The 19,870-nt window shown below is 43.8% G+C and overlaps 2 protein-coding genes across 13 annotated transcripts in view; both read left to right on the top strand.

Annotated features, from left to right (window-relative positions):
* The window catches only part of LOC132572181 (zinc finger protein 883-like), a 121,913-nt gene that overhangs the window by 44,590 nt on the left and 57,453 nt on the right, over positions 1 to 19,870 (top strand). For 8 of the 9 annotated variants that reach the window (XM_060239003.1, XM_060239005.1, XM_060239004.1 and 5 more), the window contains one exon: positions 6,808 to 8,728. The exons of the other annotated variant lie outside the window; for it this stretch is intronic. In XM_060239003.1, coding sequence (XP_060094986.1) covers positions 6,808 to 8,150 — 1,343 coding nt within the window. In that variant the 3' untranslated portion in view covers positions 8,151 to 8,728. Of the gene's footprint in view, positions 1 to 6,807; positions 8,729 to 19,870 lie in introns of those variants that run through there. 9 annotated transcript variants of the gene reach the window in all.
* Positions 12,884 to 19,746, top strand: LOC132572193 (zinc finger protein 16-like). 4 transcript variants are annotated; one of them, XR_009555414.1, is made up of 3 exons: positions 12,884 to 13,132; positions 15,134 to 15,206; positions 18,255 to 19,746. XR_009555414.1 is itself a non-coding variant. In XM_060239026.1 (3 exons), exons 1-3 carry the CDS (start codon positions 13,054 to 13,056, stop codon positions 18,902 to 18,904), a joined length of 843 nt encoding a protein of 280 aa, XP_060095009.1. In that variant the 5' UTR covers positions 13,004 to 13,053; the 3' UTR covers positions 18,905 to 19,746. The 4 variants fall into 4 exon arrangements, 2 of the variants coding, with proteins under 2 accessions (XP_060095010.1, XP_060095009.1); XR_009555415.1 differs by having other exon boundaries at positions 12,981 to 13,132; positions 15,131 to 15,206; XM_060239026.1 differs by having other exon boundaries at positions 13,004 to 13,132; positions 15,093 to 15,206.

The raw sequence follows: 19,870 nt of genomic DNA, 5'->3' as shown, positions 1-19,870 counted from the left end.
GGCGGGAGTTTTGCAGGTTAGCTGGCATCGAACAAGGACTTAGCTCAGCCTACCACCCACAAACGGACGGACAGACGGAGAGGGTGAACGGGCTTCTCGAGCAATATCTAAGGTGTTACATCAATTACCAACAAACAAACTGGGTGGAGCTACTGCCATTCGCAGAATATGGGTACAATAACAGCCTCCATAGCTCCACCAAAACCTCCCCGTTCCAAATAGTCAACGGCTACGAGGGGAAACCTTTTCCAAACCTTCCCCTTCCGGCAGGGCCTAAAGAACCCACGTCCTGCCTCCAGTGGTGGGAGGGAATAAGGGGAGGGTGGAAAGTAATTCAAGAAAACCTGGAAGAGGCAAAAAAGGAATACAAACGGTACTTTGACAAAAAGCATGCCCCTCAATGGGACATGAAGGAGGGAGACACGGTGTTCCTTTCCACAAAAAATTTGCCCCTTCCCCAGGGATGCCGGAAGCTCGCACTGAAATATCTGGGACCGTTTAAAATAAAGAAGGTGATCAACAAAGTAACGGTCGAGCTAGAGTTGCCAAAATCCCTCAGTAAGATCCACCCTGTTTTTCATTGCAGCCTTCTTCGCAAGGATCCTGGAGCTACGCCATTCCATCCCCGCCCCCCGGAACCACCGCCGACATTAGTGAAGGGTCAGCGTCACCATGAGGTGTTAGATATTCTAGACTCAAAGATCCGGAGGGGGGTGTTGTACTACCTTATTAGGTGGAAGTATTTTCCCCCTAGCTGTGATGAATGGGTCAAAGCCACTGATGTATCTGCTCCGCAACTGCTGAAAAAATTTCACCTACTGTACCCACACAAGCCCAAGGCGACGAGCTTAGGGGGGGCAGTATGTCAGAACTTGTAACTGTGATCTCTTAGCTTAGCCAAACTGTCTCCATGTTGTAATTCAGGATATTGACAGCGGTCATTGACCCAAGCCTCTTTGCTATGCTAAATATTTAGGGCGGTAAGACAGGCGGCAGAAAGTCTCTGCTTAACATCCACAGGTGCTCTTTGAAGCCGGGCCGTTTGGCCTTCACAATAGGGGGGCATCCCTCTTAGCTGATAACGAAGGCTGGGAAAGAGACAACCGCTCGAAACCGTGTGAATCACTGTGACTTATTGTTTTATTATGCTTTGCTGTGGGCATAAAATGTAACCAACTGCCCAGAATCGCCATTACTGTTATTTCGTTTCTATAGTACTGAAGTTCTTCCAATAAAGATTCCTAACTTGCTACAAGTATTGGACTCTTCTGAAGTTCATCCAAGTTCTGACACTTATTGCTCCTTCGTTACCTGAATTCAGGCTCCTGTATAGGATGCCTACTAATCCTTTTTTTGTTTTACCCATTAATTTATAAAACTTTTCCTTAGGTTCTTCTTCATTTAAGTTACTCTTCTCCACTTCCTTCTTAACTTTAGTATACAATCCTGTAGCCTTAAGCCAGTATTGTATTCCTACGACTTCTTGAAATTCATGTAATGGTTTTAACTTATCTAGTATTAACAAATCTTCTACCCTTCTAAATCCTTTAGCCTTAAGTAGTTCGCTCCACCTATGCTCCTTGTCTCCTTCCATCAACATTTCTAATGGCGTCCATCTAGATATCCGATTCAGCCATTTCGGTTGCCATTTCTTCCAAACATTTAGCCCATTTTTCCTTGGTCCCACGTTTAAATTAAGTTCCTTCGCCCCCATGTTCGTAAAGATGCCATGTTTTCCTACCCCATTATTAGCTTCATTCTCAAACCTTATCCATTTCTGATCCCCTTCCTTCTCTATTTCTAATAATGCCTTAAGCTGAAATGCTTCATAATAATTGACTATATCTGGGACTCCCCATCCAAGTTCCGATTTATGATTGTATGCCAATTTTTTTTGGAATCTAAGTTTCCTACTACCAAATATCCATTCCCTTATTTTAGTGTTCCAGTTAGTCATTTTTTGCTTATCTAACTCCAATGGTATCGTTTGAAAAAGGTACGACAACCTTGGCATCCAAAACATCGATACACTCTTTATTCTAGTGGTCAGGCTCATCGTCCTTTTCCCCCACTGCTGCATATCCCTCTCTATCTTCTCCCAGATTTTATTATAATTTCCCTCCACTATCCTGTTAATATTTTTATAAATTTCTATCCCTAGATATTTAAATTTCTTAACTCCCATCCCCATATTAGTCATCCTATTAATCTCTTTCCTTTCTTCCAAACCAACATTAAAGTACATTATTTCAGACTTTCCCATATTTATTCTTAAACCTGACACGGCTTCAAAATCTTCTAAAATAATTTTCATTTCCCTAATGGCTTCTTTCGGGTTAGATATTGTCATGATTATGTCATCTGCAAATAAATTGATTTTTATTTCCTCCTTTCCCATTCTACAGCCTTCTATTCTCCCTGAATTCCTAATCCTTTCTGCTAGTTGCTCTATCGCCATTATAAACAGGGATGGGGAAAGTGGACACCCCTGCCTCACACCTCTCTCAATTGGGAGCTGATCCGTATGTTCGTTATTTACTCTTACCACTGCTGACCCCTCCCTATAGACCTCTTGAATGGCTTTTAAGAATAGTGGCCCAATCCCACACTTCTTCATTATGGACCATAAGAATTCATGGGACAGCGTATCAAATGCCTTGTATACATCTAATTTAAGTAAAGCAAGTTGCCCAGAACGTTTATGGTACAATACATTAAATATATTCCTTATAGGATGTGCAATACTCCTATTCTTTACAAAGCCATATTGATCCTCTTTTATTATATGAGGTAATATGTTCCTTAACCTATTTGCTAAAACTTTAGCGAAAATTTTGTAGTCCTGGTTAAGTAAACTTATTGGTCTATATGAACCCACTTCCCGAGGATCCTTCTGGGGTTTTAATATTACGGTTATTTCAGCCATTCTCCAAGAGTCGGGAGCTTTCCCTCCCTTCAATATAGCGTTAAACACTTGTTGTAATTCGGGGATCAGTAACTCCTTCATCTCCTTATAAAAATCCGCAGTAAAGCCGTCTGGCCCTGGGGATTTACCCACTTTTAAATTGTTCACAACTTCCTCTATTTCTTGAACTGTTATTTCCTTCTCCAAACTCTCTCTATCTGTATCTCCCAACACTTCTCCACTTTCTTCAATATGTTCTGTTATATCCCTCCTAGCGTATAACTCTTTGTAGAATTCTTGAAACACTTGCCTAATTTCTCTCGGGTTCTGCGTGACCTTTCCTTGTCTCTTTATACTTTCCACCTTTTGCTTTTCTTTCCTAGTCTTGAGATAATTAGCCAGTCTCCTAACGGAGTTTATTGAATCTCTTTGAAACTCATTTCTTACCATGGTTTGTTTTTTCCATAATGCCCTCGAATCCATAAAGTCCAATTGTTTCCTAATCTCATCGATCTTTTTTTTCCTATCAGAGCAGAATCTAATACCTTGACTGCTCTGCAGTGCGCCTAATTCCTGGAGTTTCTGTGTCTTGTTAGCATACCATTCTTTTTTTATTTCTTTCTCCTTCATCATACAATGACCTCTTAACACTGCTTTTGCTGCTTCCCACAAGATATTTGTGGCCACTGTTCCCTTATTTTCTCTAAAATATTGTTTTACTTGATTTTCCATATATTGTCTATTTTCTTTTTTTAATAAGACCATACTGTTAAATCTCCAGGTCCTTCTAATTTGCTCGTTTTTTATCACCAGTTCTATATTTAGTGGAGCATGATCTGAGATCCATATTGGATGGGTTGTTACTTTCCTCAACTCCCAATTATTTGATTTTTTAAGAAATATATAATCTATACAAGAAGCTGTCTTGTGTCTACTTGATAAATGTGTCGGCTTTGGAACCAAGCCTAAGGCCTCATGCGCTTCTACCAAATTCCTTTTCCACCTAGCCTCCTTCTCCTTGGTCATATCTATGTTAAAGTCTCCTGCTATAATAACTTCTCCCTCTGAGAATTTCTGAACTTTTTGCATAACTTTATTCAAAAATCTCCTCTGTCCTGTATTTGGGGCATATATGAGCGTTATTACTCTATTTTGAAACCTACCTTTGATAAACAAATATCTCCCTTCCCTATCACTAATGAGATCTAGTATCCTAATATCGATCCTTGTGTGTACTAAAATTGCTACTCCTCTTGTCTTAGTTCTACTTCTTGCTTCAGCCAATACTTTCCATCCTGGATGTTTAATCAACGGTTTAATATCATCCTTTGCCTTATGTGTTTCCTGTAAATACACGATATCTATATTGTGTTGTTTTGCCACTCTTGTTAATCTATATCTTTTCAGGTCTGAACTTAGTCCATTGACATTCAGTGAGAGCATTTTCAAAGTTTTAGCCATAATCATTCACTTCCCTTCCCTTCCCTGGCTGGATAACAAAGTCTATTATGCCTCTCCCCTTTCTCCCTTTCCCCCTCCCACCCCCCTTTCCCCCCACTCTTCCCCATCATCCCCCCTCCCCTCTTCTGGTATAGGGCTCATGTTTGGGTTGATCTCTCCACCCTCCCTATACCTTTAGGTGGGCACACCTCCCCCCTCTCCTGGATCTTTTATTATTTCCTTCCTTCACTTAAGACCGTGATATTCCCTCCCTCTTATTTTTGGGGTACTTCCCTTTTTTTTTTTTGAAGTTCCTCCTTCTCCTTGGACGTCTTATAGTCTCATCCTCTGTCGTTTCTCCTGACATGTAGAAGGCCCCTCCTCTGGTTCATCAACATTAAGCTCTTCCTCTGGTTGAGTTCTTGTTTCTCCTGGGTCCAGACCCATCTTCTCCAAGAGTTTCTTTGCTTCAGCTGGGTTCCTTGCTGTGAGTCTTTTGCCGTCTTTATAGATTACAATAGTGGCTGGGTAAGCCCATGTAAACAATATCTTGTTCTGAAAGCGTTTATCTGCAAATGGCTTCATTTGTCTTTTTTCTTCCAGTGTCTCACTGCAAAAGTCTTGTCTCACATACACCCTTTTACCTTTAAATTCCAGTCCCTTCTTCTTCTTCAAAGCCAAAAAGACTTGCTGCTGCACTTTTTCTCTTGTGAATTTAACTATCACTGGTCTCGGGTCTCCTCCTGATCTTCTGGATCTAAGTCTATGAACTCTCTCAACCTGGTCAGCATTAATCATAACACCTGTTTGCTGTTCTGAGAGCCAATTTATTATCCCGTCTTCCAAGTGTCGTGAGTCAATGTCTTCTGAAATACCATGAACGATAAGTTTTGCCCTTCTTGCTCTGTCGGAGAGGTTCTTAATCTGCTCCTTTAAATTAACTATTTCCTTCTTATTTGTTGATGCTGCCTTATCAGATTTGTTGGCCAGCTGCCTAATATCTTGCAGGTCCTTGTTTATCTGACTAACTTCATTTTTAATTTCAGCAACACTCTCCTCTATTTTGTTCTGAGAATGCATCATTAAAGCCTGGAACTGTGCTATTTGTTCGGAAAGCTGTTTCACTGTAGTGGCAGCCATTTTAATGGTGCTAATCACTGCCTCTGGTTCTTATCTGTTTTGCCAAAATACTCCCTTTTTCTCAGTGCTAGCTCTCTTCTGAGCACGCCTTTAACTTCTTTGACTCTCTAGCTTCACTGCCAAATATTATGACCCCAGAAACTTCAATATTTACTTATCTTTCGGTCCTAATCTCTTTTCTTGTCCGGAGAGGGGCGAGCCGAGGCTGCTTCTCTTCAGAGCGTGCACATTCCACCCCATTCTCCATTATTTCCAAACAACAAAAAAAGGCATTTAAATGGAACGTGGTCTCTTTAAAATGTGATGGCCAGAACTCCCTTCAGAGTTCAGTCCTGCATGTCACAGCCTTGCCCCTGGATCCATCCCAGAGTCCCCAGACCTGGCAACCCAAATATCTGATGACCCATGGAGTAACTCATTTGAAGTCATGAAGAATGCCTGTTGTAAGTTAGGAAGGGCCTCCTGAGCCCTATGTGATACAAGTTGTGGAACCCTGAAATAATTTCCTAGTGCAGTTATGTTTAAGCAGAAATTTCTCACACACTGCATCATTGATTTAGGGGATTTCCAAACCCAAGATGGCGACATGACCATTAGTTTAAATTAGGGTTGCCAAGTACCTCACAGCTTCTGGCGGGGGACTTCCCTTGCATGCAGAAAGTTCGCGTGGTGCAATGACGTCAACGGGAAGAGACATCATCACTCCAGCGACATCATGCAGTGGCCACTCTAGGCGTTTCCAGAAAAACTCTATGGTTTTCCTGGATGCTCTAGCCATTTGGGGGGTACCTATTGTACCATAGAGGTTTCCATCCCAAATCTCTAGAGCATCCTGGAAAACCATTGAGTTTTCCCAGAAAGGGCTCGAGTGGCCACCGTGTGATGCTGCCGGCGCGATGACGTCACTTCCAGGTGACATCATTGCACCAGCAATGATGGGGGAGGTTCCCCCCACCAGCCCAATGTGGGAACCTCCCAGACGGGGGACCCCCTGCCCGGACTGGGGGCTTGGCAGCCCTAGTTTAAATAATGTTGGAGTAGGCAACTTCATCAAGGAAATATCTATCCATGCCTGCTAACTGTAATAATGGAATAAAGTCCCCAATCAAAGCGGAAATGTAGCCCTAAATATGAAATGCAGACATATAAAATAATAACCTTTGGCTGACCACAGTTGGAAAGAGGAGGCAGATATAAATTTATCTCTCTCAAAATGTACCTCTCTCTAAAAGAGGATGTCTGGCAACCACCACATCTGTAGCTTTCATTCCAAATGAAACATGGTTGGTTCAAGTTATAATTATCTTCTTTTCCCCAAACAGATGTTGAACAAGTGAGCCAACAAGAAAATCTTCACTTGAGAACAACTGAGAATAGCAATCTCACAGGTGGAGAAAGACAGGAGACTTCCCAACCATCTGAGATACAAGAAGGATGTGGAACTCATTTAGAACTACAACGGTGTGAACAAGTCAATCCAGAGAGAAGACATTCTCCATCAGACAACCAACATTTAAGTGGAGCTACTTCAGATGGGAGAGAATTAGTGGAGAGAGCGGGTGATGAAAACTTTAGTTTGGATGTTTCACAGAGGAAGTCAGTCCAAAGAAAAAAGAAAACTTTTATATGCCCACAGTGTGGGAGAAGTTTATGTTCCAATTATGCCCTTTCAAGACATCTACAACGAACCCACAAAGTAGAAAACCTGTACATATGCTCAAACTGTGGGGAAAGATTTAGCTCTAAGCGAGACTTTTCAGCACACAAAAAATCACACGAAAAAGAGACACATGAATGTGGAGAGTGTGGGAAAATCTTTAAGAGAAAAAAGAATCTTGCTGAACATAGAAGAATTCACACTGGAGAGAAGCCTTATAAATGCTCAGACTGTGGGAAATGTTTTCGTTCTATATCAATCATTTCCGAACACAAACAAACCCACACAAAAGAGAACCCGCATAAGTGCTTGGAATGTGGGAAAAGCTTTGTTTTTAGATCAAGGCTTGATCAGCACATTAGATGTCATACTGGAGAGAAACCATTTCAGTGCCTAGATTGTGGGAAATGTTTCCATAATAACTCAATCCTTAGAGGACACAAAAAAACCCACAGTGAAGAGAAGCCGCATCAATGTGTACAGTGTGGGAGAAGTTTTAGGTTAAAATGGACTCTTGTTCAACATACAAGAGTTCACACAGGAGAGAAGCCATATACATGTTCAGAGTGTGGGAAAGCTTTCAGTCATAGATCTGGTCTTCATCGTCATTTAAAATCTCATAGAATAAAGAAACCATACCAAAGCTTGAAATGTGGGGAAAACTTCAGTCAGAAATCACACCTTGTTGTCCACAACGAAACTCACAGTCGAGAGAAACCATGTACAAGCCTGCAGTGTGATCAATCCTTCCATCAAGCGAGTGAAATTTTGCCGCCCAAGAAAGCACATACATTGAAGAAATCCAATCATTGTTTGCAATGCCAAAGAACCTTCCGTTGGCACTACCGGTATCTTGCACACCAAAAAATCCACATGGTTAAGGAGCCAAACAGGTGCTCAGAGTGTGGGAAAAACTTTCTGTGGGAAGGCGGCCTTAAAAAACACATGAAAAAACATGCCAGAGCTAGATTATGTGGACATTTGGAATGTCAGACAAACAACCCGTAACTAACTCTAATCTTCACAGACAGAAAGAAACCCCATCCGGGGGGTGGGGGTGGGGAATACAGCAGTGTCCCCAATCTGGAGAAAGATTTGTTCAGAAGTCATTGCCTTTTCTAAAGCAAAGGTTATGCATGTTGAGTGTCAGAGAGAAGCCTCAGTTTCAAAAGTTCTCACATGAAGACTCATTACTTTCCTAGCCCCATCATGGAAAAATCCATGGACAGGAGGACTACCTCTGTCTGGTTGGGGGTGGAACTTTCTGAGGGAACTTTCAGCACTTCTGTCATTAGGGAGTCTAATTGCTTTAGCAGACTGCTATCACATCAGGGGCATTCAACTTTTTAAGTACTTTTCAGAAATCGTCAAGCATTACTCAGGCCTGTAACAAATATCATCTCATATTGATGACAAGAATGCTTAAACTTTTATGTTCATTTTTATCTTCATCGTGTTTTGTTCTGAAGGGTTTGCATCTTGCACTTTGGAACTTGGGGAGGGGTGTTTGTTTCAGGGCAGGGTGCTGCATTAAGTTGTGATGTGGTTCGACTCTTTTTAAAGCTAAATAAATGTTTTTAATTCTATTTTTCCTCTTTCAGTGTAGTTTTTCCTTCTGTCGTACAGTATGGCCTCTCTGGAATTGTCATTTGCTGACAGCTCCACATGAAAAGGGTTTTGTTTTGTTTTTTCAGGAGTTTGGGGCTGGTTGAAAAGTGGGCAACCTCGCCCCCACCCCAGCTCAAAGTGTGCTGCATCCACACATTACTGGTAGACAGGGCAACAGGACCTCTGGTAAGCTCCACAACGCTTTCAAAAGCTCTTTATGTTTCTGTATAATATTTCTCACAGATGGAAATTTAAGAACAGGCTGGTTTTGTACAGAACATCTTTAGCTATTATTATTTATTTATTACATTAAGCTTATATCCCGCCCTCTCCGCAAGCGGACTCAGGGCGGCTCACAACATTAGCTATATTGCAGCCTGCCAATTTGCTACCAAAAACCCAAGAAGAAAACAGGTAGAATTCAGAGATCTTTCATACTGGAATCAGCAATGCTTTTAGAGCCTATGGCAAGGGTGTCAAACATGTGGCCCAGGGGACAAATCAGGCCCCCAGAGGGCTCCTATCAGGCCCCTGAGGAATTGGCTGTCATCAGCTTCCTTCTCTTTTTTTCTTGCTTCCTTTTGCATAACATCTTGCTTTGCAAGGCTTACTCAATCACACAGGAGCTACAGAGCAAAATCTCTATTTTCTCCATTGGCTAAGGTTTCTCCTTTGGGGAGAAAGGGGGGAAGGCAGTGCTTGTTTTTCCAGGCTCTCTCAGTTGCACAGCAGAGCTACTGAGCCAAGACTCTCTTCCTTCTATTGACTGAGGCTTCCCCTCCTCCTGGTCCCCTGGGGAAGGAAGGAAAGAGTCAAAGCTTCCTTTGCCCAGTTCCCTTGATCCCATGGGAGAAATACAAAGAAAGCACCTTTAAGACCGAGTGCTAATGTTTTAAGCATGTTTTAAGTCTTTTTTTTTTAATTATTGTGTTTGTCTGTGTCCTTTATAAAGTTTATATCTCTAATACATCTCAAATAGGTATACACATGACCTGGCTCAACCTGACCCGGCCCAAACTGACATGGCACAGCCCAATAAGGGCACATCTGTGTAGGGTTGCCAAGTCCAATTCAAGAAATATCTGGGGACTTTGGGGGTGGAGCCAGGAGACATTAGGGGTGGAGCCAAGATAAAGGCTGTGACAAGCATTATTGAACTCCAAAGGGAGTTCTGGCCATCACATTTAAAGGGACAGCACACCTTTTCAATTCCTTCCTTCCATAGGAAATAATGAAGGATAGAGACACCTTCTTTTGGGGCTCATAGAATTGAGCCCCCTGGTCCAATCTTTTTGAAACTTGGGGGGTATTTTGGGGAGAGGCACTAGATGCTATACTGAAGGTGCCTCTACCCCAAAAAAACAGCCCCCCCAGAGCCCCAGATACCCGCGGATCAATTCTCCATGATTTTCTAAGGGAATAAATCTCCATAGGGAATAATAGAGTTCCCAGCAGACATTTCCCTCCCCTCCCCCCGCTTTCTGACAACCCTGAAGCTGGGGGAGGCCCTCCAAACCAGGGGATCCCCTGCCCCCACCTGGAGATTGGCAACCCTACATCTATGTTAGATCTGGCCCTCATAACAAATGAGTTCAACACCTCTGGTCTATGAGATTCCCTTGGAAAAAGATGAAGGATGGAAGAAGATGATGATATTGGATTTATATCCCACCCTATACTCTGAATCTCAGAGCGGTCACAATCTCCTTTTACCTTCCCCCCGCCCACAACAGACAGCCTGTGAGGTAGGTGGGGCTGAGAGACCTCTTGCAGAAGCTGCCCTTTCAAGGACAACTCCTACAACAGCTATGGCTGGCCTAAGGCCATTCCAGCAACTGCAAGTGGAGGAGTGGGGAATCAAACCCGGCTCTCCCAGGTAAGAGTCCATGCACTTAACCACTACACCAAACTGACTCTCAAGAGGTTTTTGAAGAAAGCGTCAGGCAGGGGGAGTAGGCCAAGGTAAAAAGCTCCTCATGAGGAGCGCCAAAGACACCTGAGCTAAATATTAGCAGTCAGCCAAGACTTGTGGGATGTTAGCTTTTATACAGTACTTGCCCAAGGTCAGGTTTATCACATGCCAGCACAACACCCTCTTTCAATTCAGAGCACTGCTGTGACTGGCTCCCATGTTGCCGGGATACAATTCAGTGCTGTAGTTATAACATGCCAGGATTAAGGCCACAAGGCCTATAACACCCCTCCTGAGACAGCTGTAATTCACCCAGTTCCTCTCCCCAAGCAGCCTTCAAGGGTCTCTTCCAAGATCCAATTTCCTTCAATGAAACCCCACTGATGATTTTAAAAAACATGGATTCATTAAAGATGTCCAGAATCTACAGATTTCTTCTGTGAGGCAGGTGGAAAGGTGTTGTAAGATACCTTTAAAGTTTCCATACAGTCATTTATATCTGCCTGCTTGTTCTAGAATTTCCATCCATGAGAAATATTAAGTGGGACCATCAGCAGCTTCAGAATAGGGTTGCCAAGTCCAATTAGGGTTGCCAAGTCCAATTCAAGAAATATCTGCGAACTTTGGGGGTGGAGCCAAGATCAAGGCTGTGACAAGCATAATTGAACTCCAAAGGGAGTTCTGGCCATCACATTTAAAGGGACGGCACACCTTTTCAATGCCTTCCTTCCATAGGAAATAATGAAGGATAGGGGCGCCTTCTTTTGGGGCTCATAGAATTGGACCCCCTGGTCCAATCTTTTTGAAACTTGGGGGGTATTTTGGGGAGAGGCACTAGATGCTATACTGAAAATTTGGTGCATCTACCCCAAAAAACATCCCCCCAGAGCCCCAGATACCTGCGGATCAATTCTCCATGATTTTCTATGGGAATAAATCTCCATAGGGAATAACAGAGTTCCCAGCAGACATTTCCCTCCCCTCCCCCCGCTTTCTGATGACCCTGAAGCGGGGGGAGGGCCTCCAAACTGGGGGATCCCCTGCCCCCACCTGGGGATTGGCAACCCTAAGTCCAATTCAAGAAATATCTGGGGACTTTGGGGGTGGAGCCAGGAGACATTGGGGGTGGAGCCAGGAGCAAGGTTGTGACAAGCACAATTGAACTCCAAGGGAGTTCTGGCCATCACATTTCAAGGGATTGAACACCTTTTAAATGCCTTTCTTCCATAGGAAATAATGAAGGATAGGGGCACCTTCTTTTGGAACGCATAGAATTGGACCCCCTGGTCCAATCTTTTTGAAACTTGGGAGGTATTTTGGGGAGAAACACTAGATGCTATACTGAAAATTTAGTGCCTCTATCTCAAAAAACAGCCCCCCCAGAGCCCCCGATACCACAGATACCCCATCATTCCCTATGGGAATTGTTCATAGAGGTGCATGATGGCTCTGGGGGCAGGGCTTCCCCCACCAGCCAGCTGGCTGGGGGAGGGGGAAGCCTGTAAAACCGGGGGATCCCCCTCTGGGACCTGAGGATTGGGAAGCCTACTTCAGAAAGCCTTGTGGAACCTGGGGAAGAGGTGCTATTGAACTACCTACCATGGCTGTATTGGATAATATGAGCCAGGGCTAAAGAGAACAACTTTTCAACCAGCCACTACTCCTTTCTTAGAGTAGAGACCTTCTGAGTGAATAATTCCAGAAGGGCAGCCATGCAAATCTGACGCTGCTATGTTAATATCTGTGGCATTTAAAGAAACACACTTTACATCCTAATTTCTAATTCATGTCAAGCTCTGGCAGATGGAGAAGAGCAAGTCAGGCTAGGTTTGTTATCTAGTCAGTTGGCAACCCTGGTCAGACTTCAACCTCAAATCATTTTTCAGTGTCACAAATGCATCTCTTAAAGACGAACACACAACGATGAACAGCAGGTCTCTGGCCTTCTGTGAGACATCCTACCCCCATTCAGTCCGAAAGCACAGCATGGCAGAGATGTAGATTTGGAGAACAGAGTTGGGTCCGGGGGAAGGAGTCAGCAACACTTCATTTCAGTGGTGCCGTTTGAGGGGGTCACTTCTCAAGCCTGATACCTGCACCTCCACCTTTGCGCTCTGCATCATAGCAGGCGAACATTCAAGTGGAGCCAATACAATGAGTGAAAAAACTTCACACACTGAAATTCTGGTTGTCATTTAGAAGACAAAGCCAGGGAGCCTCTTGGGTGGGGGGAAGGCAGTGCTCCAACTGCCCCTATCAAATGTAGCTCCTCCCTTTCTGCCATTTTCCTGGGAAAGGCTGGAAAGGGTTAACTGCCCAGAGCCCTAATTTGTCAGAGCCCATAAATGGGAGTTCTCCTTCCAGCCCACCTGCTCTCTCCTTCTCAGGGAGATGGTCTTTAGCCTAGTTTTGCTGGTTTGGTTTGCTCTTTTTGTTAGGAAAAATACAACGCAACATTTCCTAGGGGAAGGTGAGTGCATGCATGAAAATGGATTTCTGGGAATCAGGGGAGAAAACAGTTGTTGGGGCTAATTAGGAGATCCATCCCTGGGACAGTCAAAGAGCTGGAATTAAAGCTTGATGCATGGTTGAGAGGGAGCCTTTTGAAGAATGAGTCTTGAGGCACATGATTCCCTCAGAAAACCATGAATTACCTATTATATGTATTGGCTGATATTTTAATGAGGATTCTTATATAGACATGCTGGAGATAGATAACTATGAGACACAATTCAAACATAATAAAAAACAATGAAATTCTATCAAACTCTTCCAGGTTAGCAGTCTTTAAAAAATGTGAATCAATAATATTTTCATACTAAGACTATTTGATGTCGCTTTGAAGGTGAAACAAGCAATCCTCAAAAAGGAGGGTGACGAAATAGACAAAAACCTCAGCTAACAAAATTTGCTCAATTTCCAGTTGAAAGTCTGGCTAAAGACTGCTGGCCTGAGAACACGACTGCAGGCTCACCTGGGAAAGGCAGGGACTGCAAATGGTCATCATACAGATGAGATCAAACCTTTTGCTTCTTGTTATAAATGAGAAATCCAAAGGGAGTTCCCCCTCTGTTGGAGGAGGATGCTCTTGCAGTCTTCAAGCCATCAAAAAATGGGTGTTCATGTTAATGGCAGAAGGTTAACTACTACTGCTTCTCTAGAATTGGGGTTGCCAACTCCAATTCAAGAAATACCTGGGGTGGAGGCAGGAGCAAGGGTGTGACAAACATAACTGAACTCCAAAGGGAGTTCTGGCCATCACATTTAAAGGGACCTTTAAAATGCCTTCCTTCCACAGAAAATAGGGTTGCCAAGTCCAATTCAAGAAATATCTGGGGACTTTGGGGGTGGAGCCAGGAACAAGGGTGTGGCAAGCATAATTGAACTCCAAGAGAGTTCTGGCCATCACATTTAAAGGGACAGCACACCTTTTTAAATGTCTTCCTTCCATAAGAAATAATAGATAGGGGCACCTTCTTTTGGGGCTCATAGAATTGGACCCCCTGGTCCAATCATTTTGAAACTTGGGAGGTACTTTGGGGAGAGGCACTAGATACTATATTGAAAATTTGGTGCCTCTACCTCAAAAAACAGCTCCCCCAGAGCCCCCGAAACCTCCAGATCAATTCCCCATGATACCCTATGAGAATCGATCTCCACATAGGGAATAATGAAGACGTTTCCCTCTTCCCCCCCACCCCCGTTTCTGGCAAATCTGATGCAGGGGATTGGCCTCTCTACTCGTGAGTTGCTGCCAGCTTCTTCACAGCAACACAGACACACCATCCCAAGTTGAAGCCTTTCATTCAAGCCTCCAGAGGTGCAAAGGCACATAGTCCTTTGCGGGTGGGGCAGGGCTTCCCCCCCCCACCAGCCAGCTGACTGGGGGCGGGAAGCAGAAGAATGGCTGATCAGGGCTGGGTGGGAAGGGAAGGGCAAGGAGAAGCTGCTGCGATCCGGGGTGGGAAGGGAAGGGACGAGAAGCATCGGGGATCGGTGGGAAGGGAAGGGGTGAGGAGAAGCTGCTGGGATCAGGGCTGGGTGGGAAGGGCCGCCATTCCCCCTTCCCCCCCCCCCCCCGCTTTCCAGATTTTTGGCGAGCGGGGGGAGGAGGTTCCAAATCGAGGATTTGGGAAGCCTAATGGAAAATAATGAAGGATAGGGGCACCTTTAGAGCCCCAGATACCCACAGATCAATTCTCCATTATATTCTATGGGAATAAGTCTCCATAGGGAAAAATAGAGTTCCCAGCAACTGAGTTAAAACTGAGTTACTGATGAATGAGGTTAAACATCTTCCTCCAGTTGGGTGAAGGGCCTAGATTTCCAAGTAAGGCTCCTTCTATGGAGAAAAAAGATTGATTGTTGTCTGCTCTCAACAATTTGAGCTGTTATTTAATAATTCATAAAAAAAATTAAAATTTTTACAGTAGATCAACAACAGATCCACTCTGGTTATGTTTTTAAGCAGAGATACAGTGGAGGAAGATTGCCAGAGAATCTTTTCCAGATGAAAAAACGATGGATGAGAGCTTATTTGGCAGGTATTTTTATTTTATTTTTTTTTAAAAATGAGAAACTGTATTTTGGGACAGCTGATATGCACGACCGGATCTAAATTTTTTTTGAGGAGGGGCGGTAAAATTAAAAAATGATGCCCCCTGATGGATCCTTTCTATCTTGTGGGCCCAGAGAATCGAATGAACTCCGTATCCAATTTGGCACACACACACCCTGGCAGTGCCCGGGGCAAGTGCCCTCTCTGCTTCCCCCTGGAACCTGCCTTGCTGATACATCAGCCAGTTTGGTGTAATGGTTAAGTGTGCAGACTCTTATCTGGGACAGCCAGGGTGGTTCCCTGCTCCTCCACATTCCACTGATGTAGTGACCTTGTAGGGCCTGTCACACGTTCTCTCAGAGGTGTTCTCCTCAAGAGCAGTTCTCTCAGAGCTCTCTCAGCCCCGCCCCCCACCTCATAGGGTGTCTGTTGTGGAGAGAGGAAGGGAAAGGAGATTGCAAGTGGCTCTGAGACTCCAAGTTAAAGGCGGGTATAAATCCCTTCCCCTCCTTCTCCTTCCTGATCCCTTGGTAAATTTTGCAGACTGCTGTGAAGGCTCAGAACAAAGAAGACCTCCTTTGTTCCGCTTGTTAATTTACAAAGTTACACAGATCCACTTACCAGTGTAAAAGAAAATAAGAACTTCTTTATCTAGGAAATACATCTCAGATACTGCAGCTTAGAGACAGTGCTAGTTTCTATTCTATCTAGGTGGGGATGAATGCGGATGCAGAGGAGCATTCTGCATCCATAGTGCCAAAGATGGAGGAATGTGGTCTCTTTCTTTGTTTGTGTGTGTGAAAGGGAGAGAGAGGGGACAGAAGAAAGTTCTTTTTCTCTAAGAGTAGAAATCTGCACATCAAAGGTTTCTTTGACAGAAGACAAAGCAACTTTGGCCCTCCAGAGGAACTGGTTGGCCATTTTGTGAGACAGGATGGTAGACTACATCTGGGGTGTCAAACCTGCGGCCCTAGGGCCAAATCAGGCCCCCAGAGGACTCCTGTCAGGCCTCCGAGCAACTGACTATCATCTGCTTCTTTCTCCCTCCCTCTTGCTTCCTTTTTCATAACAATTTCCTGTGTTTAATCACACAGGAGCTACAGAGCAAAGTCTCTATTTTATCCATTGGCTGAGGCTCCTCCCTTGGAGAGGAAGGGGGGAAGGTAGAGCTTGCTCTGACAGGCTCTCTCAATTACACAGCAGAGCTACTGAGCCAGGCCTCTCTTCCTTCTATTGGCTGAGGCTCCTCCCCCTCCTGGTCTCCTGGGGAAGGAAAGAAGGAGCCAGAGCTTCCTTTGCCTAGTTCCCTGGATCCCATAGGAGAAATACAAAAATTAACTTTAAGACCAAAGAGAGCTATTGTTCTAAGCAGGTTTTAAGTGTTTTTTTAAAAATATTTAATTGTCTTTGTCCTTTATAAAGTTTATATTTCTGCTACCTAATCTCAAATAGGTAGACACATGGCCTGGGCCGACATGGCCCAGCGCAACAAGGTCTCATCTATGTCATATTCAGCCCTCATAACAAATCAGTTCAACACCCCTGGACTAGATGGACTATTGGTCTGATCCAGCAGGGTTTTCTTATGAAGGCCTCGGCCTCTCTGCCCTGTGATTGGCCCTGTAGAGGAACTGTTTGGCTATGATGTGAGGCAGGATGCTGGACTAGATGGACCACAGGTCTGACCAGCAGGCTATTCTTATATTCTTCTGTTCTTAACAGGTAATGAGGAAGGGACGAGAATCAAAAAGTATACTGAATACTTTTTTCAAATAATTAAATAAATCAGAAGAGTAGGCGATACTGGCTTGGGAGATTCCTGGAGGTTTGGAGGCAGATCCTGGGAGGGAGGGATAGAATCTGGGGAGGAGAGAGAGCTCGGTGGTGATAGGATTCCACAGAGAAAATGGCTGCTTTGGAGGGTGGAGACTACAGCGTTATGCCCTGCTGATGTCCCTCCATTCCCCAGATCTGGACCCACCCTCCCCAGACGTCATCCCTGGATCTCCAGAAATTTCCTAACTTGCAGTTGGCAACCCTACCTCCCCGCTCCTCTGCAGGGAACTGGGTTGGGGTATCATTGGTGGCTCTGCCCTCTCTCACCACTACCTGCCTGCAGTGCCACTACCCCCACCAATTCAGCTCAATCAGCAGTGGTGTTTCCACTCTCTCTACATGTCTCACATACCATGTGGAGGGTAGATGCTACCATTCTAATCAGTATTCCTTCTAAGCTGAGTTGGTGTGAGCTAGCTCAGAGTTTTTAGCCTCCGGGTCACATATTTTTGTCTTGGGTCAGGAAAAAATGGCCCCAGAGCAAACTAATTTGTGCAGTAGCTCATAACTGTAATGCCAGTAGCTCACAAAGTAGAATTTTTGCTCACAAGACTCCACAGCTTAGGTTCCACGGGAGGCACACTGTCTGCACGTGCATGGGCAATGCAGCTCTGTTTGGGGGATTTATCCCCTACCCTCCATTTCTTAAACATTTCACAAATTTCTTAAACATTTCACATTACGTCGGTGACATCACACAGTGGAGTTTTCCCTCCCAAATCACTAGAGTGACCAGGAAAACCATAGGGTTTTCCCAGGAATGCCTAGAGTGGCCACTGCGTGAATGATCACTTCTGGGTGATGTCATCGCACCAGTGATGTCAGCGGAGGTTCCCCCCACCGGCCCAATGTGGGAACCTTCCCCCTCCCGGACTGAGGGCTTGGCAGCCCTAGTTTAAATAATTTTGAAGGAGTAGGTAGCTTCATCAAGGAAATATCTATCTATGCCTGCTAACTGTAATAATGGAATAAAATCCCCAATCAAAGAGGTAATGTAGCCCTAAATACGAAATGCAGGCGTAAACAATAATAACCTTTGGCTGACCACAGTTGGAAAGAGGAGGCAGATATAAATTTACCTCTCTCAAAATGTACTACCCTCCAAAAAAGGGTGTCTAGCAACCATCACATCTGTATCTTTCATTCAAATGGAAACATGGTTGGTTCAAGTTATAATTATTTTCTTTTTCCCAAACAGATGCTGAACAAGTGAGCCAACAAGAAAATCTTCACTTGAGAACTCCGGAGAACAGCAATCTCACAGGTGGAGAAAGACAGGAGACTTCCCAGTCATCTGAGGTACAAGAAGGATGCGGAACTCACTTTGGACTCCAGCGCTGTGAACAAGTCAATCCAGAGAGAAGACATTCGCCATCAGACAACCAACATTTAAGTGGAGCTACTTCAGATGGGAGAGAATTAGTGGAGAGAGCATGCGATGAAAACTTTAGTTTGAATGTTTCACAGAGGAAGTCAGTCCAAAGAGCAAAGAAAACTTTTATATGCCGGCAGTGTGGGATACATTTACGTTCCAGTTCTTTCCTTTGTAGACATCTACAAGAAGCCCACAAAGTAGGAACGCTGTACATATGCCCAAACTGTGGGGAAAGATTTATGTCTAATTCAGGCCTTTCCAAACACAAAAAATCCCACAAAGGAGAAAAGCCACATCAATGTAGAAAGTGTGGGAAAAGCTTTAAGTACAAATGGTATCTTGATCTACATAGAAGAATTCACATAGAAGAGAAAACATATGAATGCTCAGACTCTGGGAAATATTTTATTTTTCAATCAAATCTTTCAGAAGACAAAAAATCCCACACAGGAGAGAAGTTACATAAGTTTTAGTTCTAATTCAGATCTCTCAGCACACAAGAAAACCCACAGTGAAGAAAAGCTGCATCAATGTGTAGAGTGTGGGGAAAGTTTTAAGTTAAAATGTTCTCTTCTTAAACATACAATAGTTCACACCAGAGAGAAGCTTTATAAATGTTCAGAGTGTAGGAAAGGTTTTAGTTCTAGTTCAACACTTTCAGCGCACAAAAAAACCCCCACACGTGAGAGAAGCCACATCAATGCATAGGGTGTGGGAAAAGTTGTAAGTTCAAAAGTTATCTTGTTCAGCATAGCAGAGTTTACACAGGAGAGATCTTATAAATATTCAGAGTGTGAGAAAGCTTTTAGCTCTACATCTGGTCCCTATCATCCTGGAAAATATCATAGAGGAGAGAAACCATACCAATGCTTGAGATGTGGGGAAATCTTCAGTCAGAAATAACATCTTGTTGCCCACAAGGGAATCCACATGAGAGAAACTCCATACATGTCTGCAGTGTGAGAAATCCTTCCATCAAGCAACTGAACTTTTACTGCCCAAGATAGCACATACATGAAAGAAATCCAATCATTGTTTGCAAAGCCAAAGAACCTTCTATTACTTCAGGGACATTTCATTTTTAAGTGCTTTTCAAAAATTGTCCAGCATTACTCGGGCCTGTAACAAATATTATTTCATATTGTTGACAAGAATTTTGAACATTTATGTTCATTTTTATCTTCATCGTGTTTTGTGCTGAAGGGTTGGCACCTTGGAACTTGAGGAGGGTTGTTTGTTTCAGGAAAGGGCGCTGCATTGAGTTGTAATGTGGACCAACTCTTTTTAAAGCTAAATAAATGTTCTTAATTCTGTTTTCCCCCTTTCACTGTAGTTATTCCTTCTGTCGTACAGTATGGCCTCTTTGGAATGGTCAGTTGCTGATATCTCTAAATGAAGAGGGGTTTTTCTTCTCAGTAGCAGGAGTTTGGGGCTGGTTG

The sequence above is a fragment of the Heteronotia binoei genome, chromosome 5 (genome assembly GCF_032191835.1).
Source record: "Heteronotia binoei isolate CCM8104 ecotype False Entrance Well chromosome 5, APGP_CSIRO_Hbin_v1, whole genome shotgun sequence".
Classification (NCBI taxonomy): Eukaryota; Metazoa; Chordata; class Lepidosauria; order Squamata; family Gekkonidae; genus Heteronotia; species Heteronotia binoei.
The sequence above is the reverse complement of the archived record's forward strand: the minus strand, read 5'-3'. Positions and strand labels throughout refer to the sequence as shown.